The following is a 24496-nucleotide window of genomic DNA, read 5'->3' as shown; positions in this document are numbered from 1 at the left end:
AGGGGATGGAGCTGTGGCAGTGGCCAGGGAGACTGAGGATACACTACTCACCACATCCCAAGTCTTCCAATACTAACTTTACTTAATGTTGTTCATTGTTCAATACCTGAAGGAGAGTATGTCTGATTAGAAAAATACGCCAACAATTCCAATAGGGTCCCATGCATTTTTACTGCTTGGACCCCTAATCAATAAAAATACATGTACTGTATGGGTAGTGGTAAAACGCATGAGATACAATATAGTATGTCGTCCATTGATATTCATAATTCTTTTTGGAACGTATCCAGCTGGCAGTCAAATGTACAGTTGAAGCTTTAGTCCTAGTGTAAACCTCCGTCTCTACCCACTGGCTACATTCGTTGTGGGTTACTTTATATGACAATTACTGGAAGCTTTAGTCCTACTGTTACTGGGTCAGAATGAACAGTTATGGAAAAAAAGAAGGAAATCTGTTCTCTTTTAGATCCTCAAAGAAAATAACAATTAGGCAGCTGAAACAATGTCCCCCTGAATTAATACATTTATAGTATAACCCTTAGACAATCTCCCCCTGAATTAATATATTTATAGTATAACCCTTAGACAATCTCCCCCTGAATTAATATATTTATAGTATAACCCTTAGACAATCTCCCCCTGAATTAATATATTTATAGTATAACCCTTAGACATCTCCCCCTGAATTAATACATTTATAGTATAACCCTTAGACACCGGCGCTTATCATTACCACAACAACATTAGGAGGTAATTTGAGCGTTGGCAAGTACACTTAATGTGAAAGAAGATAAAGTTGCCAAGGGGTATAGCAGCCAGAAATAACGAGACCCACAGAACTCTGCTCAAAAGCAGTGCACTATGTAGGGAATAGGGTTCCATGTGAGACGAAGCCAGAGAAGATGTATTTTATTGCTCTCTCTGCAGTCCTTTGTGCTTTAGTTTCTGCGCCATTACTACATTATATTCTGTCTATAAGCTAAAAGACTCAATTATATTCCTCTAGTCTATAGGCTAAAATACTTTAAGTAGACCTTAATTAATTCTGCTGGTGGGTGCGGTGTGTATGATAAAGCAGAACAGGGTGTGTGTATCTGTCCTTGTGTGTGTGTGTGTGTGTGTATGATATGTATGATAAAGCATGCAGCAGCAACTCTGTTGTACAGCAGAGATAAACGGTTGGACCTTTGACCCTCAGGTCCCACACTGACCTAATGGTTGGACCTTTGACCCTCAGGTGCCACACTGACCTAATGGTTTGACCTTTGACCCTCAGGTGCCACACTGACCTAATGGTTGAACCTTTGACCCTCAGGTGCCACACTGACCTAATGGTTTGACCTTTGACCCTCAGGTGCCACACTGACCTAATGGTTGGACCTTTGACCCTCAGGTCCCACACTGACCTAATGGTTGGACCTTTGACCCTCAGGTGCCACACTGACCTAATGGTTTGACCTTTGACCCTTAGGTGCCACACTGACCTAATGGTTGGACCTTTGACCCTCAGGTGCCACACTGACCTAATGGTTTGACCTTTGACCCTCAGGTGCCACACTGACCTAATGGTTGAACCTTTGACCCTCAGGTGCCACACTGACCTAATGGTTTGACCTTTGACCCTCAGGTGCCACACTGACCTAATGGTTGGACCTTTGACCCTGTACTATTTGAACACACATTGAGTAACAATGTTATTCATCAATGTGTGTTATTCATCATTGTGATGACAATCCACCTGATTGGCTGTTGAGAAATTTGTTCCAGGTGGCTGATGGGATACCTCGCTCTGACACACCAATCAGTGGGTCCGTTTAATCTACGCTGATGTTTAACACCTACGTGTGATGTGGTTGTCATCTGAAATGGGCATCACTGAACACAGGCAGATTGAATTGTGACTGAACAGACGTCCCAAATGGAACCCTGTTCCCTACATAGTGCACTACTTTTGACAAGGGCCCATGGGGTTGTAGTGCACTATATAGAGTATAGACTGCCAATTGGGTCGCAACTTATATCTATCCACCTAGCAGTGCCATGCAGGACAGATCTGCCCTCAGGCAGTGGCAGACTCACCGGGTGGTTGGACTACTGTCTAATAGTCTGCCTTTTATATTTCTCTAAAATGGCTGATTATGGGATTATCACATCGCAGCACAACTCTGTCAGCCATAGAAAATACACTGCTAGAAGAAATGCTATTTTTACAACACTAAAGAAAGAAAAGGTTTAACAGGTTTAACAGCAGGCAGCAGTTAATTTAGAGGGACGTCCACTGAAAATCTTTGTGAAAATGTGTTCATATCTACCATTGAAAATGTGTTCATATCTACCATTGAAAATGTGTTCATATCTACCATTGAAAATGTGTTCAAGTCTACCACTGAACATGTGTTCATGCCTACCATTGAAAATGTGTTAATGTCTACCACTGAACATGTGTTCATATCTACCATTGAAAATGTGTTCATGCCTACCATTGAAAATGTGTTCATGCCTACCATTGAAAATGTGTTCATGCCTACCATTGAAAATGTGTTCATGCCTACCATTGAAGATGTGTTCATGTCTGCCATTGAAAATGTGTTCAAGTCTATTGACTTCATTTCCACTGACTATAGCATTACGTTTAACTAACTTATACAGATTTTCCTCAATACAGTCCTTCACTCCTTTCAGACAAAATGCCTCTATCAATAAGGCTTTTCCTTCTCTCCTTTCAGACAAAATGTCTCTATCAATAAGGCTTTTCCTTCACTCCTTTCAGACAAAATGCCTCTATCAATAAGTGTCTATCAAGTTCCAAACACTCAAACAAGTTATACATGTCTGATTGATAAGAGAGGTAATAGGATATTTAGTAAATATTTTTCATAATTCTTATTTTTCTTCAAACTGCATTGTTGGTTAAGGGCTTGTAAGTAAGCATTTCACGGTAAGGTAAAATAAAATTTGATTTGATTACATCCTGTCTCGTACAGGTCCTATATGTCTGATTGATAAGAGAGGTAATAGGATTACATCCTGTCTCGTACAGGTCCTGTATGTCATTCATAAGAGAGGCAATAGGATTACATCCTGTCTCATACATGTCCTGTATGTCATTCATAAGAGAGGCAATAGGATTACATCCTGTCTCGTACAGGTCCTGTATGTCATTCATAAGAGAGGCAATAGGATTACATTCTGTCTCATACAGGTCCTGTATGTCATTCATAAGAGAGGCAATAGGATTACATCCTGTCTCGTACAGATCCTGTATGTCATTCATAAGAGAGGCAATAGGATTACATTCTGTCTCATACAGGTCCTGTATGTCATTCATAAGAGAGGCAATAGGATTACATCCTGTCTCGTACAGATCCTGTATGTCATTCATAAGAGAGGCAATAGGATTACATCCTGTCTCGTACAGATCCTGTATGTCATTCATAAGAGAGACAATAGGATTACATCCTGTCTCGTACAGATCCTGTATGTCATTCATAAGAGAGACAATAGGATTACATCCTGTCTCGTACAGATCCTGTAGTTATAATCAGAGACATGCAGGAATAGAGAGGTGGCTTGTGTCTCCAAAATATTAAAGTCACCTGCCGCAGAAAACATCCCTAAAACTCGACCTGCCACCCATGTACCAGCCACCGACTAAATAGGATGACACCTTGACTGGTACAGGTCTTGTATTTCTGAGTGACAGGGACATTCAGGAATAAAGAGACGGTCCGGGTCCCCGAAATACTATAGTCATATATCATAGTAACACCTGCCCGGCTATGCATGTGCCAACTAAACTAAAGCCACCCACCTGCCAGCTAAACTAAAGCCACCCACCTGCCAGCTAAACTAAAGCCACCCACCTGCCAGCTAAACTAAAGCCACCACCTGCCAGCTAAACTAAAGCCACCCACCTGACAACTAAACTAAAGCCACCCACCTGACAACTAAACTAAAGCCACCCACCTGCCAACTAAACTAAAGCCACCCACCTGCCAGCTAAACTAAAGCCACCCACCTGCCAGCTAAACTAAAGCCACCCACCTGACAACTAAACTAAAGCCACCCACCTGCCAACTAAACTAAAGCCACCCACCTGTCAACTAAACTAAAGCCACCCACCTGCCAACTAAACTAAAGCCACCCACCTGACAACTAAACTAAAGCCACCCACCTGCCAACTAAACTAAAGCCACCCACCTGACAACTAAACTAAAGCCACCCACCTGCCAACTAAACTAAAGCCACCCACCTGCCAACTAAACTAAAGCCACCCACCTGACAACTAAACTAAAGCCACCCACCTGACAACTAAACTAAAGCCACCCACCTGCCAACTAAACTAAAGCCACCCACCTGCCAACTAAACTAAAGCCACCCACCTGCCAGCTAAACTAAAGCCACCCACCTGCCAACTAAACTAAAGCCACCCACCTGCCAACTAAACTAAAGCCACCCACCTGCCAACTAAACTAAAGCCACCCACCTGACAACTAAACTAAAGCCACCCACCTGCCAACTAAACTAAAGCCACCCACCTGCCAACTAAACTAAAGCCACCCACCTGACAACTAAACTAAAGCCACCCACCTGACAACTAAACTAAAGCCACCCACCTGCCAACTAAACTAAAGCCACACACCTGCCAACTAAACTAAAGCCACCCACCTGCCAACTAAACTAAAGCCACCCACCTGCCAATTAAACTAATGCCACCCACCTGTCAACTAAACTAAAGCCACCCACCTGCCAATTATACTAAAGCCACCCACCTGCCAGCTAAACTAAAGCCACCCACCTGACAACTAAACTAAAGCCACCCACCTGCCAACTAAACTAAAGCCACACACCTGCCAACTAAACTAAAGCCACCCACCTGCCAACTAAACTAAAGCCACCCACCTGCCAATTAAACTAATGCCACCCACCTGTCAACTAAACTAAAGCCACCCACCTGCCAATTATACTAAAGCCACCCACCTGCCAGCTAAACTAAAGCCACCCACCTGCCAACTACACTAAAGCCACCCACCTGCCAATTAAACTAATGCCACCCACCTGTCAACTAAACTAAAGCCACCCACCTGCCAATTATACTAAAGCCACCCACCTGCCAGCTAAACTAAAGCCACCCACCTGCCAACTAAACTAAAGCCACCCACCTGCCAACTAAACTAAAGCCACCCACCTGACAACTAAACTAAAGCCACCCACCTGACAACTAAACTAAAGCCACCCACCTGCCAACTAAACTAAAGCCACCCACCTGCCAACTAAACTAAAGCCACCCACCTGCCAATTATACTAAAGCCACCCACCTGCCAACTAAACTAAAGCCACCCACCTGACAACTAAACTAAAGCCACCCACCTGCCAACTAAACTAAAGCCACCCACCTGCCAACTAAACTAAAGCCACCCACCTGCCAACTAAACTAAAGCCACCCACCTGCCAACTAAACTAAAGCCACCCACCTGACAACTAAACTAAAGCCACCCACCTGACAACTAAACTAAAGCCACCCACCTGACAACTAAACTAAAGCCACCCACCTGACAACTAAACTAAAGCCACCCACCTGACAACTAAACTAAAGCCACCCACCTGCCAACTAAACTAAAGCCACACATCTGCCAACTAAACTAAAGCCACCCACCTGCCAACTAAACTAAAGCCACCCACCTGCCAATTAAACTAATGCCACCCACCTGTCAACTAAACTAAAGCCACCCACCTGCCAATTATACTAAAGCCACCCACCTGCCAGCTAAACTAAAGCCACCCACCTGACAACTAAACTAAAGCCACCCACCTGCCAACTAAACTAAAGCCACACACCTGCCAACTAAACTAAAGCCACCCACCTGCCAACTAAACTAAAGCCACCCACCTGCCAATTAAACTAATGCCACCCACCTGTCAACTAAACTAAAGCCACCCACCTGCCAATTATACTAAAGCCACCCACCTGCCAGCTAAACTAAAGCCACCCACCTGCCAACTACACTAAAGCCACCCACCTGCCAATTAAACTAATGCCACCCACCTGTCAACTAAACTAAAGCCACCCACCTGCCAATTATACTAAAGCCACCCACCTGCCAGCTAAACTAAAGCCACCCACCTGACAACTAAACTAAAGCCACCCACCTGCCAACTAAACTAAAGCCACCCACCTGCCAATTAAACTAATGCCACCCACCTGTCAACTAAACTAAAGCCACCCACCTGCCAATTATACTAAAGCCACCCACCTGCCAGCTAAACTAAAGCCACCCACTTGACAACTAAACTAAAGCCACCCACCTGCCAACTAAACTAAAGCCACACACCTGCCAACTAAACTAAAGCCACCCACCTGCCAACTAAACTAAAGCCACCCACCTGCCAATTAAACTAATGCCACCCACCTGTCAACTAAACTAAAGCCACCCACCTGCCAATTATACTAAAGCCACCCACCTGCCAGCTAAACTAAAGCCACCCACCTGCCAACTACACTAATGCCACCCACCTGTCAACTAAACTAAAGCCACCCACCTGCCAATTATACTAAAGCCACCCACCTGCCAGCTAAACTAAAGCCACCCACCTGACAACTAAACTAAAGCCACCCACCTGCCAACTAAACTAAAGCCACCCACCTGCCAATTAAACTAATGCCACCCACCTGTCAACTAAACTAAAGCCACCCACCTGCCAATTATACTAAAGCCACCCACCTGCCAGCTAAACTAAAGCCACCCACCTGACAACTAAACTAAAGCCACCCACCTGCCAACTAAACTAAAGCCACACACCTGCCAACTAAACTAAAGCCACCCACCTGCCAACTAAACTAAAGCCACCCACCTGCCAATTAAACTAATGCCACCCACCTGCCAACTAAACTAAAGCCACCCACCTGCCAACTAAACTAAAGCCACCCACCTGCCAGCTAAACTAAAGCCACCCATCTGACAACTAAACTAAAGCCACCCACCTGCCAATTATACTAAAGCCACCCACCTGCCAGCTAAACTAAAGCCACCCACCTGCCAGCTAAACTAAAGCCACCCACCTGTCAACTAAACTAAAGCCACCCACCTGCCAATTATACTAAAGCCACCCACCTGCCAGCTAAACTAAAGCCACCCACCTGCCAACTACACTAAAGCCACCCACCTGCCAACTAAACTAAAGCCATCCACCTGCCAATTATACTAAAGCCACCCACCTGACAACTAAACTAAAGCCACCCACCTGCCAGCTAAACTAAAGCCACCCACCTGCCAACTAAACTAAAGCCACCCACCTGCCAACTAAACTAAAGCCACCCACCTGACAACTAAACTAAAGCCACCCACCTGCCAGCTAAACTAAAGCCACCCACCTGACAACTAAACTAAAGCCACCCACCTGCCAACTAAACTAAAGCCACACACCTGCCAACTAAACTAAAGCCACCCACCTGCCAACTAAACTAAAGCCACCCACCTGCCAATTAAACTAATGCCACCCACCTGTCAACTAAACTAAAGCCACCCACCTGCCAATTATACTAAAGCCACCCACCTGCCAGCTAAACTAAAGCCACCCACCTGCCAACTACACTAAAGCCACCCACCTGCCAACTAAACTAAAGCCATCCACCTGCCAATTATACTAAAGCCACCCACCTGACAACTAAACTAAAGCCACCCACCTGCCAGCTAAACTAAAGCCACCCACCTGCCAACTAAACTAAAGCCACCCACCTGCCAACTAAACTAAAGCCACCCACCTGCCAATTAAACTAATGCCACCCACCTGTCAACTAAACTAAAGCCACCCACCTGCCAATTATACTAAAGCCACCCACCTGCCAGCTAAACTAAAGCCACCCACCTGCCAACTACACTAAAGCCACCCACCTGCCAACTAAACTAAAGCCATCCACCTGCCAATTATACTAAAGCCACCCACCTGTCAACTAAACTAAAGCCACCCACCTGCCAACTAAACTAAAGCCACCCACCTGCCAACTAAACTAAAGCCACCCACCTGCCAATTAAACTAAAGCCACCCACCTGCCAACTAAACTAAAGCCACCCACCTGCCAACTAAACTAAAGCCACCCACCTGCCAACTAAACTAAAGCCACCCACCTGCCAACTAAACTAAAGCCACCCACCTGCCAATTAAACTAAAGCCACCCACCTGCCAACTAAACTAAAGCCACCCACCTGCCAACTAAACTAAAGCCACCCACCTGCCAACTAAACTAAAGCCACCCACCTGCCAATTAAACTAAAGCCACCCACCTGCCAACTAAACTAAAGCCACCCACCTGCCAACTAAACTAAAGCCACCCACCTGCCAACTAAACTAAAGCCACCCACCTGCCAATTAAACTAAAGCCACCCACCTGCCAACTAAACTAAAGCCACCCACCTGCCAATTAAACTAATGCCACCCACCTGTCAACTAAACTAAAGCCACCCACCTGCCAATTAAACTAATGCCACCCACCTGTCAACTAAACTAAAGCCACCCACCTGCCAACTAAACTAAAGCCACCCACCTGCCAACTAAACTAAAGCCACCCACCTGCCAGCTAAACTAAAGCCACCCACCTGACAACTAAACTAAAGCCACCCACCTGCCAGCTAAACTAAAGCCACCCACCTGCCAACTAAACTAAAGCCACCCACCTGCCAACTAAACTAAAGCCACCCACCTGCCAACTAAACTAAAGCCACCCACCTGCCAACTAAACTAAAGCCACCCACCTGCCAATTAAACTAAAGCCACCCACCTGCCAACTAAACTAAAGCCACCCACCTGCCAATTAAACTAAAGCCACCCACCTGCCAACTAAACTAAAGCCACCCACCTGCCAACTAAACTAAAGCCACCCACCTGCCAACTAAACTAAAGCCACCCACCTGCCAACTAAACTAAAGCCACCCACCTGCCAATTAAACTAAAGCCACCCACCTGCCAACTAAACTAAAGCCACCCACCTGCCAACTAAACTAAAGCCACCCACCTGCCAACTAAACTAAAGCCACCCACCTGCCAATTAAACTAAAGCCACCCACCTGCCAACTAAACTAAAGCCACCCACCTGCCAACTAAACTAAAGCCACCCACCTGCCAACTAAACTAAAGCCACCCACCTGCCAATTAAACTAAAGCCACCCACCTGCCAACTAAACTAAAGCCACCCACCTGCCAATTAAACTAAAGCCACCCACCTGCCAACTAAACTAAAGCCACCCACCTGCCAATTAAACTAATGCCACCCACCTGTCAACTAAACTAAAGCCACCCACCTGACAACTAAACTAAAGCCACCCACCTGCCAACTAAACTAAAGCCACACACCTGCCAACTAAACTAAAGCCACCCACCTGCCAACTAAACTAAAGCCACCCACCTGCCAATTAAACTAATGCCACCCACCTGCCAACTAAACTAAAGCCACCCACCTGCCAACTAAACTAAAGCCACCCACCTGCCAGCTAAACTAAAGCCACCCATCTGACAACTAAACTAAAGCCACCCACCTGCCAATTATACTAAAGCCACCCACCTGCCAGCTAAACTAAAGCCACCCACCTGCCAGCTAAACTAAAGCCACCCACCTGTCAACTAAACTAAAGCCACCCACCTGCCAATTATACTAAAGCCACCCACCTGCCAGCTAAACTAAAGCCACCCACCTGCCAACTACACTAAAGCCACCCACCTGCCAACTAAACTAAAGCCATCCACCTGCCAATTATACTAAAGCCACCCACCTGACAACTAAACTAAAGCCACCCACCTGCCAGCTAAACTAAAGCCACCCACCTGCCAACTAAACTAAAGCCACCCACCTGCCAACTAAACTAAAGCCACCCACCTGACAACTAAACTAAAGCCACCCACCTGCCAGCTAAACTAAAGCCACCCACCTGACAACTAAACTAAAGCCACCCACCTGCCAACTAAACTAAAGCCACACACCTGCCAACTAAACTAAAGCCACCCACCTGCCAACTAAACTAAAGCCACCCACCTGCCAATTAAACTAATGCCACCCACCTGTCAACTAAACTAAAGCCACCCACCTGCCAATTATACTAAAGCCACCCACCTGCCAGCTAAACTAAAGCCACCCACCTGCCAACTACACTAAAGCCACCCACCTGCCAACTAAACTAAAGCCATCCACCTGCCAATTATACTAAAGCCACCCACCTGACAACTAAACTAAAGCCACCCACCTGCCAGCTAAACTAAAGCCACCCACCTGCCAACTAAACTAAAGCCACCCACCTGCCAACTAAACTAAAGCCACCCACCTGCCAATTAAACTAATGCCACCCACCTGTCAACTAAACTAAAGCCACCCACCTGCCAATTATACTAAAGCCACCCACCTGCCAGCTAAACTAAAGCCACCCACCTGCCAACTACACTAAAGCCACCCACCTGCCAACTAAACTAAAGCCATCCACCTGCCAATTATACTAAAGCCACCCACCTGTCAACTAAACTAAAGCCACCCACCTGCCAACTAAACTAAAGCCACCCACCTGCCAACTAAACTAAAGCCACCCACCTGCCAATTAAACTAAAGCCACCCACCTGCCAACTAAACTAAAGCCACCCACCTGCCAACTAAACTAAAGCCACCCACCTGCCAACTAAACTAAAGCCACCCACCTGCCAACTAAACTAAAGCCACCCACCTGCCAATTAAACTAAAGCCACCCACCTGCCAACTAAACTAAAGCCACCCACCTGCCAACTAAACTAAAGCCACCCACCTGCCAACTAAACTAAAGCCACCCACCTGCCAATTAAACTAAAGCCACCCACCTGCCAACTAAACTAAAGCCACCCACCTGCCAACTAAACTAAAGCCACCCACCTGCCAACTAAACTAAAGCCACCCACCTGCCAATTAAACTAAAGCCACCCACCTGCCAACTAAACTAAAGCCACCCACCTGCCAATTAAACTAATGCCACCCACCTGTCAACTAAACTAAAGCCACCCACCTGCCAATTAAACTAATGCCACCCACCTGTCAACTAAACTAAAGCCACCCACCTGCCAACTAAACTAAAGCCACCCACCTGCCAACTAAACTAAAGCCACCCACCTGCCAGCTAAACTAAAGCCACCCACCTGACAACTAAACTAAAGCCACCCACCTGCCAGCTAAACTAAAGCCACCCACCTGCCAACTAAACTAAAGCCACCCACCTGCCAACTAAACTAAAGCCACCCACCTGCCAACTAAACTAAAGCCACCCACCTGCCAACTAAACTAAAGCCACCCCCTTGCTTAAACTTTTAGTGTTACTTTGAAATACACACCAACGATTCTAGCCAAGTGATGGTATCCATAGTAACATGATGTAATCCAGAAAAAGGGATTTTTGGGGGGGGGGATTGTCAGAGAAAAGTCCATTATGAACTGAGCTTTGATCCAATGTAGCTACTAAAAAGCCTTAGTCTGTAATCAACTCAGCTGGGAGCCTGGCACATATATTTCTACTGCAATTGCTTTGGGATGCAGGTGTGTTTGGGGTAAACAAAATATCTAGTCTACTTACATTTTACATTTTAGTCATTTAGCAGACGCTCTTATCCAGAGCGACTTACAGTTAGTAGGTGCATACATTATATATATATCTTTTTTCATACTGGCCCCTCGTGGGAAACGAACCCACAACCCTGGCGTTGCAAACGCCATGCTCTACCAACTGAGCTACATCCCTGCCGGCCATTCCCTCCCCTACCCTGGATGACGCTGGGCCAATTGTGCGCTGCCCCATGGGTCTCCCGGTCGGTCGCGGCTGGCTACGACAGAGCCTGGATACGAACCAGGATCTCTAGTGGCACAGCTAGCACTGCGATGCAGTGCCTTAGACCAAGACATGATGGGGTATTGTATGTAGGCCAGTGGCAAAACATCTCAATTTAATCGATTTTAAATTCAGGCTGTAACAAAACAAAATGTGGAAAAAGTGATGGCACTGTATTGTCCTCTCAATACCTCTACCAATTGCTTTGGGATGCAGGTGTGTTTGGGGTAAACAGAATATCCAGTCTACTCACTCATAGAAGGTGGTCCATCCGTTGCTGTTGCTCTTGGAGGCCAGTAATGCGGAGCTCCCGTGGTAGGTCATCATGGCCAGCTCCTGCCCCTGAGCAGCGATGGCCTTCAGGGCGTTGTTGGTCCCAATGGTGAACCAGAACGTCCGTCCATCAGGCGCCATCAACCACAGAGGCATCCCTGTTGTATCCCTCCTGATCAATCAATCAATCAATCAATCAAACTTCATGTACAGCGTATATAGCACATTTCTGACAACAAATGTAGTTCAAAGTGCTTAACAAATAAACTAATAAAAAGTGAGAAAGAAAAAAAACAATATGTTTTCTAGACAAATATAAAATTAAGATAATAATACAATTAAGACACCAATTAAAATAGTAAAAGACTTGTAAAATAAGAGTGGAATTGAGAGACTACTGCAGCATTAAATCAGATAAATAGGTAGATAAAGCAGGATACCTGATGGTCACTATGTTGTTGTTCTGATCCGTGATGCTGGCCAGGTCTCCCTCTCCGGAGTACGTCAGGTTATAGAGATGATCCCCTGTGGTCAGACTCTGGGTGTAGATGTGACTACCGTTGGAGTCAAAGAGATAGAGTTCATCACTGATGGGGGAGGAGACTTCGTACATGCTGAGTGGGTTCAGGTAAGGCTTGTTCCGTCGGACGTAACGAATACGGATGTTGCCAAGGTCGGCGATGAAGAGTTCACCATCGGGGGAGACAGCCAATGAGGACGGGGCGTTGACTTTGGCATCTTTTGCATAGCCATCGTCGCCGGAGTAACAGTCACAGTTAGCGTCGTTCTTACAGTCGCAGCCGCTGGGCGCCCCAGCCACCAATGAGATCTCTCCATTGGTGGACACCTGAAATTTACAGGAAATGTTTACATGCAAGGAGAAGATGCTCGGTCTTGTCCGGACAGAGAATCTTACAGTGCATTCAACGATCATGACCATTGCAAGTAAAATAGTAAAACAGATAACAAAGGGTTATCTCCTGAGGCTGGGTAATAAAGGGTTATCTCCTCCGACTTGGTAATAATGGGTTGTCTCCTGAGACTGGGTAATAAAGCATTATCTCCTGAGACTGGGTAATAAAGGGTTATCTCCTGAGGCTGGGTAATAAAGGGTTATCTCCTCCGACTTGGTAATAATGGGTTGTCTCCTGAGACTGGGTAATAAAGCATTATCTCCTGAGACTGGGTAATAAAGGGTTATCTCCTGAGACTGGGTAATAACGGGTTATCTCCTGAGACTGGGTAATAAAGCATTATCTCCTGAGACTGGGTAATAAAGCGTTATCTCCTGAGACTGGGTAATAAAGGGTTATCTCCTGAGACTGGGTAATAAAGGGTTATCTCCTCTGACTTGGTAATAAAGAGTTATCTCCTGAGGCTGGGTAATAAACGGTTATCTCCTGAGGCTGGGTAATAAAGGGTTATCTACTCTGACTGGGTAATAAAGGGTTATCTCCTGAGGCTGGGTAATAAAGGGTTATCTCCTGAGGCTGGGTAATAAAGGGTTATCTCCTGAGGCTGGGTAATAAAGGGTTATCTCCTCTGACTGGGTAATAAAGGGTTATCTCCTGAGGCTGGGTAATAAAGGGTTATCTCCTGAGACTGGGTAATAAAGGGTTATCTACTCTGACTGGGTAATAAAGGGTTATCTCCTGAGGCTGGGTAATAAAGGGTTATCTCCTGAGGCTGGGTAATAAAGGGTTATCTCCTGAGGCTGGGTAATAAAGGGTTATCTCCTCTGACTGGGTAATAAAGGGTTATCTCCTGAGGCTGGGTAATAAAGGGTTATCTCCTCTGACTGGGTAATAAAGGGTTATCTCCTGGGGCTGGGTAATAAAGGGTTATCTCATGAGACTGGGTCCATCATCCCCATTTGTAAGTAAGTCCAGGTATGATGGACCCAGGTATGATGGACCCAGGTAAGTTCAGGTTTGATGGACCCAGGTAAGTCCAGGTATGGTGGACCCAGGTAAGTACAGCTATGATGGACCCAGGTAAGTCCAGGTATGATGGACCCAGGTATGATGGACCCAGGTAAGTCCAGGTATGATGGACCCAGGTAAGTACAGGTATGATGGACCCAGGTAAGTCCAGGTATGATGAGCCCAGGTAAGTACAGCTATGATGGACCCAGGTAAGTACAGGTATGATGGACCCAGGTAAGTACAGATATGATGGACCCAGGTAAGTCCAGGTATGATGAGCCCAGGTAAGTCCAGGTATGATGGACCCAGGTAAGTCCAGGTATGATAGACCGAAGTAAGTCCAGGTATGATGGACCCAGGTAAGTACAGGTATGAGTGACCCAGGAAAGTACAGGTATGAGTGACCCAGGTAAATCTAGGTATGAGTGACCCAGGTAAGTCCAGGTATGAGTGACCCAGGTAAGTACAGGTATGATGGACCCAGGTAAGTCCAGGTACGATGGACCCAGGTAAGTCCAGGTACGATTGACCCAGGTAAATCTAGGTATGAGTGACCCAGGTAAGTCCAGGTATGAGTGACCCAGGTAAGTACAGGTATGATGGACCCAGGTAAGTCCAGATACGATGGACCCAGGTAAGTCCAGATACGATTGACCCAGGTAAGTCCAGGTACGATGGACCCAGGTAAGTACAGGCATGATGGACCCAGGGAAGTCCAGGTATGAGTGACCCAGGTAAGTCCAGGTATGATGAGCCCAGGTAAGTCCAGGTATGATGGACCCAGGTAAGTCCAGGTACGATGAGCCCAGGTAAGTACAGGTACGATGGACCCAGGTAAGTACAGGTACGATGGACCCAGGTAAGTACAGGTACGATGGACCAAGGTAAGTCCAGGTACGATGGACCCAGGTAAGTACAGGTATGATGGACCCAGGTAAGTCCAGGTATGATGGACCCAGGTAAGTCCAGGTATGATGGACCCAGGTAAGTCCAGGTATGAGTGACCCAGGTAAGTCCAGGTATGATGGACACAGGTAAGTCCAGGTACGATGGACCCAGGTAAGTACAGGTATGATGGACCCAGGTAAGTCCAGGTATGATGGACCCAGGTAAGTCCAGGTATGATGGACCCAGGTAAGTCCAGGTATGAGTGACCCAGGTAAGTCCAAGTATGAGTGACCCAGGTAATTACATGTATGATGGACCCAGGTAAGTCCAGGTATGATGGACCCAGGTAAGTCCAGGTATGATGGACCCAGGTAAGTCCAGGTACGATGGACCCAGGTAAGTACAGGTATGAGTGACCCAGGTAAGTCCAGGTATGAGTGACCCTGGTATGTCCAGGTATGTGTGACCCAGGTAAGTCTAGGTATGATGACCCAGGTAAGTCTAGGTATGATGACCCAGGTAAGTACAGGTATGATGGACCCAGGGATGTCCAGGTATGATCACCCAGGGAAGTCCATGTATGATCACCCAGGTAAGTCCAGGTATGAAGGACCCAGGTAAGTCCAGGTATTATGGACCCAGGTAAGTCCAGGTATGAGTAAGAAGTTGTTTCTCTGTCTCACCTGTCTCACACGGTTGATCTTCTTCTCGTCTGACTCAGAGATGTACAGGATGCCATTGTGAGAGACGGCGAGGGCGTTGGCCGACTCCAGGGTGGCGTGGACTGCCACCTTGCTGACCAGGAAGTGATCCAGGCCGGGCACCTGGCAGTGCATGGGCCTCCCCGCCACAATACGCACCTGGTGGTTACATTTGACATTTGAATGATTTAAATGTATCAGACGGTCTAACGCTCTCATCCACAGGGAATTACAATCAGTGCATTCAACTAAGGTCAATGTATTCAACTTAGGTAGATAAAACAATCACATATCAAAATAATTTCAAGTAAAGTCTAGCGTAGTACCGTCTACTGTTAAAAGTTTTGTTTCCTCACCTGATGGTTCTCAGAGATCTGCAGCACCACATTGTTATCCAGGACGTACAGAGAGTTATCCATGGGACTGACGGCCAGGTCTGTGGGCCACTCCAGACGCACCTACAGAGGAACAGACAGACAGCGGACAGGGAGTTATCCATGGGAACTGACGGTGTATGTTGAGAGGTCAAAAACAGACAGCGGCGAATATGATAAGAGGTCTGAGAGGTGAGTGGACCACTCCAGACGCACCTGAGTGGATACAGACAGAGACAGACAGACACCAAGCCATGTGAGGACCGGTGCTTTGGGTCCAAAACTGAAAGCATGTTTGCATCGATCTACACATTTTTCACAATCATCTGAGAGGGTAAAAAAAAGCCTGGGGGGCAACAAGAGTCGTTGAAAAGGATTTACAGGACTGTTAGATAGTGTTGAAAATATCCAGCTATCTCATAACAGCTCCACAGGCCTGGGAGCTAAAACCATTTCATTTAGGGAGGAGATGACTATCGCCACCCCTCACAGTGGATGTCTCCCTCAGCTGTGGGTCATTAATTTAGTAATGGAAAAAAACAGCGGGAGGTAAAGTCCTTGAAGAGAAACCAGAGCACTACTTATCAAATGAAAGGCACTGCTCACCTCCAGCCTCCCAAATTATGACTTATTGTTATGAAAATAATAGCCACCCCAAACCCCACCCCCACATCTCTGAGGAGAGCAATATGAAGTGTTGTATTTCAATAGCAGGGCTGGAAGCAGCAACAAGGAAGACTGATTAAAATCTGGTCTTAATTTACTGGGAAACGCAAAGAGCAGTTCTCGATGCCGGTCAACTTATTATATGAGAGCTGGAGTTAGCAACTGGGAAATAGGACAACGCAGGATCAAATTACCTTGCATTACTACGCTTGAGTAATCTTTCATAGTGGGTCGGTTAATGCAAAGTTCACAAACCTCCCTCCTCAGAAATTGATTGGGGAGCAATCCCTAAAGTATCAACTAATATGTTAACATAGTGGTAAATTATGGTTCTGAACTTGGCTTTGTCAAACAGAAATCCATACTCAATTTAAGAGAATACTTTGAAGGGTATTTTATAGACTGTGTATAACTAAAAAGGAAAACACAGCAGGTGAAAATACTGCAGAATCCAACACTGTGAGAGAGAGAGAGAGAGAGAGAGAGAGAGAGTAGGAGAGAGAGAGAGTAGGAGAGAGAGAGAGAGAGAGAGAGAGAGAGAGAGAGAGAGAGAGAGAGAGAGAGAGAGAGAGAGAGAGAGAGAGAGAGAGAGAGAGAGAGAGAGAGAGAGAGAGAGAGAGAGAGAGAGAGAGAGAGAGAGAGAGAGAGAGAGAGAGAGAGAGAGAGAGAGAGAGAGAGAGAGAGAGAGAGAGAGAGAGAGAGAGAGAGAGAGAGAGAGAGAGAGAGAGAGAGAGAGAGAGAGAGAGAGAGAGAGAGAGAGAGAGAGAGAGAGAGTATATCACGGTGACAGTCTACAGAGGAAGATACAGGGTTTTGATCTGGTCACAGAGTGGGTTCAACCTTCAACTGACAATAGTTAAACAATACATCAGCAAAAAATGTAATAAAAACTTCAAATCGCTGACTTGTGGATTAAAACGGCCCGGGGGAAATAGTTTCTAACTGATAAATGTGAAATAAGCTCAGGAAGCCACATTAAATTCCACTTCACGAGCTGATCCCAACAGCTCTGCCTGCCTGCATTCTACAAGCCTCCAGCCTCCAATAAAAACAGAGCTAGCTAGGCCTCCCCTCAACCCAATCACCTTCCACCCATCCCAACCCCAACATAAATAGCTAGGCCTCCCCTCAACCCAATCACCTTCCACCCATCCCAACCCCAACATAAACAGCTAGGCCTCCCCCCAACCCAATCACCTTCCACCCATCCCAACCCCAACATAAATAGCTAGGCCTTCCCCCCATCCCAACCCCAACATAAACAGCTAGACCTTCCCCCCATCCCAACCCCAACATAAACAGCTAGGCCTTCCCCCCATCCCAACCCCAACATATATAGCTAGGCCTCCCCCCATCCCAACCCCAACATATATAGCTAGGCCTTCCCCCCAACCCCAACCTAAATAGTTAGGCCTTCCCCCCAACCCCAACATATATAGCTAGACCTTCCCCCCAACCCAACCCAAACATAAATAGCTAGACCTTCCCCCCAACCCAACCCAAACATAAATAGCTAGACCTTCCCCCCAACCCAACCCAAACATAAATAGCTAGACGCTCCCCCCAACCCAACCCCAACATAAACAGCTAGGCCTCCCCCCATCCCAACCCCAACATAAATAGCTAGTCCTTCCCCCCAACCCAACCCCAACATAAATAGCTAGGCCTTCCCCGCAACTCAACCCCAACATAAATAGCTAGTCCTTCCCCCATCCCAACCCCAACATAAACAGCTAGGCCTTCCCCGCAACTCAACCCCAACATAAATAGCTAGGCCTCCACCCATCTCAACCCCAACATAAATAGCTAGGCCTCCACCCATCTCAACCCCAACATACATAGCTAGGCCTTCCCCCCAACCCCAACCTAAATAGTTAGGCCTTCCCCCCAACCCCAACATAAATAGCTAGACCTTCCCCCCAACCCCAACCTAAATAGTTAAGCCTTCGCCCCAACCCCAACATAAATAGCTAGACCTTCCCCCAACCCCAACATATATAGCTAGGCCTTCCCCCCAACTCCAACATAAATAGCTAGACCTTCCCCCCAACCTCAACATAAATAGCTAGGCCTTCCCCCAACCCCAACATAAATAGCTAGACCTTCCCCCAACCCCAACATAAATAGCTAGACCTTACCCCAACCCCAACATAAATAGCAAGGCCTTGTCCCCCAACCCCAACATATATAGCTAGGCCTTCCCCCCATCCCAACATAAATAGCTAGACCTTACCCCAACCCCAACATAAATAGCAAGGCCTTGTCCCCCAACCCCAACAAAAATAGCTAGGCCTTCCCCCCAACTCCAACATATATAGCTAGGCCTTCCCCCCAACTCCAACATAAATAGCTAGACCTTACCCCAACCCCAACATAAACAGCTAGGCCTTCCCCCCATCCCAACCCCAACAAAAATAGCTAGGCCTTCCCCCAACCCCAACATAAATAGCTAGTGTCACGCTCGTTGACTGAAGACACGGACCAAGGTGCAGCGTGATAAGCATACATACTTTTATTTAACGTACTTAACGACAAAAATAACAAACAAACGATACGTGAAGTCCTGAGGTTATAACACAACAAACCTTTACGGATCAAGATCCCACCAACTAACTGGTGCCAACAGGCTGCCTAAGTATGGACCCCAATCAGAGACAACAAGCTACAGCTGTCTCTGATTGGGAACCACCCTGGCCAACATAGATCAACACGATCTAGAACTAAAACATAGAAAACTAAACAATGAAAATCCACACCCTGTCTCAACATTTAAGAGTCCCCAGAGCCAGGGCGTGACAGCTAGACCTTCCCCCAACCCAATATAAATAGCTAGGCCTTCCCCCAACCCCAACATAAATAGCTAGACCTTCCCCCAACCCTAACATAAATAGCAAGGCCTTGTCCCCCAACCCCAACATAAATAGCAAGGCCTTCCCCCAGCCCCAACATATATAGCTAGGCCTTCCCCCAACCCCAACATATATAGCTAGACCTTCCCTCCAACCCAACATAAATAGCAAGGCCTTGTCCCCCAACCCCAACATAAATAGCAAGGCCTTCCCCCAGCACAACCCCAACATAAATAGCTAGGCCTTCCCCCAACCCCAACATAAATAGCTAGACCTTCCCCCAACCCTAACATAAATAGCTAGACCTTCCCTCCAACCCAACATAAATAGCTAAACCTTCCCCCAACCCCAACATAAATAGCTAGACCTTCCCCCAGCACAACCCCAACATAAATAGCTAGACCTTCCCCCAGCACAACCCCAACATAAATAGCTAGACCGTCCCCCAACCCCAACATAAATAGCTAGACCTTCCCTCCAACCCAACATAAATAGCTAGACCTTCCCCCAACCCCAACATAAATAGCAAGGCCTTGTCCCCCAACCCCAACATAAATAGCTAGACCTTCCCCCAGCACAACCCCAACATAAATAGCTAGACCTTCCCCCAGCACAACCCCAACATAAATAGCTAGACCTTCCCCCAGCACAACCCCAACATAAATAGCTAGACCTTCCCCCAGCACAACCCCAACATAAATAGCTAGACCTTCCCCCAACCCCAACATAAATAACTAGGCCTCCCCCAACCCCAACATAAACAGCTAGACCTTCCCCCAACCCCAACATAAACAGCTAGACCTTCCCCCAACCCCAACATAAATAGCTAGACCTTCCCCCAACATAAATAGCTAGACCTTCCCCCAACCCCAACATAAATAGCTAGGCCTCCCCCAACCCCAACATAAACAGCTAGACCTTCCCCCAACCCCAACATAAATAGCTAGACCTTCCCCCAGCCCCAACATAAATAGCTAGACCTTCCCCCAGCACAACATAAATAGCTAGACCTTCCCTCCAACCCAACATAAATAGCAAGGCCTTGTCCCCCAACCCCAACATAAATAGCAAGGCCTTCCCCCCAACCCCAACATACATAGCTAGACCTTCCCCCAGCACAACCCCAACATATATAGCTAGGCCTTCCCCCAACCACAACATAAATAGCTAGACCTTCCCTCCAACCCAACATAAATAGCAAGGCCTTGTCCCCCAACCCCAACATAAATAGCAAGGCCTTGTCCCCCAACCCCAACATAAATAGCAAGGCCTTGTCCCCCAACCCAACCATATATAGCTAGGCCTTCCCCCCAACCCCAACATAAATAGCTAGGCCTTCCCCCCAACCCCAACATAAATAGCTAGGCCTTCCCCCAACATATATAGCTAGACCTTCCCTCCAACCCAACATAAATAGCAAGGCCTTGTCCCCCAACCCAACCATAAATAGCAAGGCCTTGTCCCCCAACCCCAAACATAAATAGCAAGGCCTTGTTCCCCAACCCCAACCTAAATAGCAAGGCCTTGTCCCCAACCCCAACATAAATAGCAAGGCCTTGTCCCCCAACCCCAACATATATAGCTAGACCTTCCCTCCAACCCCAAACATAAATAGCTAGACCTTCCCTCCAACCCAACATAAATAGCAAGGCCTTGTCCCCCAACCCCAAACATAAATAGCAAGGCCTTGTTCCCCAACCCCAACCTAAATAGCAAGGCCTTGTCCCCAACCCCATCATAAATAGCAAGGCCTTGTCCCCCAACCCAATCCTAACATAAAATACAACACTCAATAGTCTGCCTCAGCCTCTGGCTGAATTCCAAATGGTACTCTATTCCCTATATAATGCACTACTTTTGAACAGTGCAGATATACACTACTCTACTCTTCTCTCTCCTCCTTCTCTCTTATCCTCACAACAAATAAACAGGACAGACAGACAGACAGACAGACAGACAGACAGACAGAGACAGACAGAGACAGACAGAGACAGACTGACAGAGAGAGAGAGAGACAGACAGACAGACAGAGAGACAGACAGACAGACAGACAGACAGACAGACATACAGACAGACAGACAGACAGACAGACAGACAGACAGACAGACAGACGAACAGATAGACAGACAAGAGGTCAGACATAGCAGATACATGGCAGCATCTTACATAGAGCAGAAAATGAACTGACTCAGGGAATGAGAGGAGGATAAGGAGGGGATGATTTTACATGTCTTAAAACCTATTTCCTGTTAACACTGGTGGTTGAATATTTAATGAGTGTGGAGGTGCCGAGGCAGAGGAAGATGAGATGGTATGCTGCCTGGCTGGCAGAGGGGTTTTCACACCGACAGACTGACCAGAGCCCCTCTTCCCCTCTTCACACATGCTGTAACACAATCATACCCAACACCCCCTAACCCCTGACTAAACCCCTCACACACCGACACAGGGACTGTCACTACCACTGGGACAGACTGTCACTACCACTGGGACAGACTGTCACTACCACTGGGACAGACTGTCACTACCACTGGGACAGACTGTCACTACCACTGGGACAGACTGTCACTACCACTGGGACAGACTGTCACTACCACTGGGACAGACTGTCACTACCACTAGGACAGACTGTCACTACCACTGGGACAGACTGTCACTACCACTGGGACAGACTGTCCCTACCACTGGGACAGACTGTCACTACCACTAGGACAGACTGTCACTACCACTGGGACAGACTGTCACTACCACTGGGACAGACTGTCACTACCACTGGGACAGACTGTCACTACCACTGGGACAGACTGTCACTACCACTGGGACAGACTGTCACTACCACTGGGACAGACTGTCACTACCACTGGGACAGACTGTCACTACCACTGGGACAGACTGTCCCTACCACTGGGACAGACTGTCACTACCACTAGGACAGACTGTCACTACCACTGGGACAGACTCACTACCACTGGGACAGACTGTCACTACCACTGGGACAGACTGTCACTACCACTGGGACAGACTGTCACTACCACTGGGACAGACTCACTACCACTGGGACAGACTGTCACTACCACTGGGACAGACTGTCCCTACCACTGGGACAGACTCACTACCACTGGGACAGACTGTCACTACCACTGGGACAGACTGTCAACACCACTGGGACAGACTGTCCCTACCACTGGGACAGACTGTCACTACCACTGGGACAGACTGTCACTACCACTGGGACAGACTGTCACTACCACTGGGACAGACTGTCACTACCACTGGGACAGACTGTCACTACCACTGGGACAGACTCACTACCACTGGGACAGACTCACTACCACTGGGACAGACTCACTACCACTGGAACAGACTGTCACTACCACTGGGACAGACTCACTACCACTGGGACAGACTGTCACTACCACTGGGACAGACTGTCACTACCACTGGGACAGACTGTCCCTACCACTGGGACAGACTCACTACCACTGGGACAGACTGTCACTACCACTGGGACAGACTGTCACTACCACTGGGACAGACTGTCACTACCACTGGGACAGACTGTCACTACCACTGGGACAGACTGTCACTACCACTGGGACAGACTGTCACTACCACTGGGACAGACTGTCACTACCACTGGGACAGACTGTCACTACCACTGGGACAGACTGTCACTACCACTGGGACAGACTGTCACTACCACTGGGACAGACTGTCACTACCACTGGGACAGACTCACTACCACTGGGACAGACTGTCACTACCACTGGGACAGACTCACTACCACTGGGACAGACTGTCACTACCACTGGGACAGACTGTCCCTACCACTGGGACAGACTGTCCCTACCACTGGGACAGACTCACTACCACTGGGACAGACTGTCACTACCACTGGGACAGACTCACTACCACTGGGACAGACTGTCACTACCACTGGGACAGACTGTCACTACCACTGGGACAGACTGTCACTACCACTGGGACAGACTGTCACTACCACTGGGACAGACTGTCACTACCACTGGGACAGACTGTCACTACCACTGGGACAGACTGTCACTACCACTGGGACAGACTGTCACTACCACTGGGACAGACTGTCACTACCACTGGGACAGACTGTCACTACCACTGGGACAGACTGTCACTACCACTAGGACAGACTGTCACTACCACTGGGACAGACTCACTACCACTGGGACAGACTGTCACTACCACTGGGACAGACTGTCACTACCACTGGGACAGACTGTCACTACCACTGGGACAGACTGTCACTACCACTGGGACAGACTGTCACTACCACTGGGACAGACTGTCACTACCACTGGGACAGACTGTCACTACCACTGGGACAGACTGTCACTACCACTGGGACAGACTGTCACTACCACTGGGACAGACTCACTACCACTGGGACAGACTGTCACTACCACTGGGACAGACTCACTACCACTGGGACAGACTGTCACTACCACTGGGACAGACTGTCCCTACCACTGGGACAGACTGTCCCTACCACTGGGACAGACTCACTACCACTGGGACAGACTGTCACTACCACTGGGACAGACTGTCACTACCACTGGGACAGACTGTCACTACCACTGGGACAGACTGTCACTACCACTGGGACAGACTGTCACTACCACTGGGACAGACTGTCACTACCACTGGGACAGACTGTCACTACCACTGGGACAGACTGTCACTACCACTGGGACAGACTGTCACTACCACTGGGACAGACTGTCACTACCACTGGGACAGACTCACTACCACTGGGACAGACTGTCACTACCACTGGGACAGACTGTCACTACCACTGGGACAGACTGTCACTACCACTGGGACAGACTGTCACTACCACTGGGACAGACTGTCACTACCACTGGGACAGACTGTCACTACCACTGGGACAGACTGTCACTACCACTGGGACAGACTCACTACCACTGGGACAGACTGTCACTACCACTGGGACAGACTGTC

The 24496-nt window shown here is 47.6% G+C and overlaps 1 protein-coding gene across 1 annotated transcript in view; it reads right to left on the bottom strand.

Annotated features, from left to right (window-relative positions):
* LOC311124672 (teneurin-4-like) overlaps window positions 1-24496 on the bottom strand; it is a gene marked incomplete at both ends in the record, with an annotated part of 140040 nt that overhangs the window by 74321 nt on the left and 41223 nt on the right. Inside the window, 4 exon segments of the mRNA XM_084198778.1 lie at window positions 12079-12270; window positions 12539-12945; window positions 15595-15771; window positions 15969-16070. Of these exon segments, the coding sequence (XP_084054904.1) occupies window positions 12079-12270; window positions 12539-12945; window positions 15595-15771; window positions 15969-16070 (878 nt within the window).

The sequence above is a fragment of the Coregonus lavaretus genome (assembly GCF_964263955.1).
Source record: "Coregonus lavaretus genome assembly, contig: HAP1_SCAFFOLD_1024, whole genome shotgun sequence".
Classification (NCBI taxonomy): Eukaryota; Metazoa; Chordata; class Actinopteri; order Salmoniformes; family Salmonidae; genus Coregonus; species Coregonus lavaretus.
The sequence above is the reverse complement of the archived record's forward strand: the minus strand, read 5'-3'. Positions and strand labels throughout refer to the sequence as shown.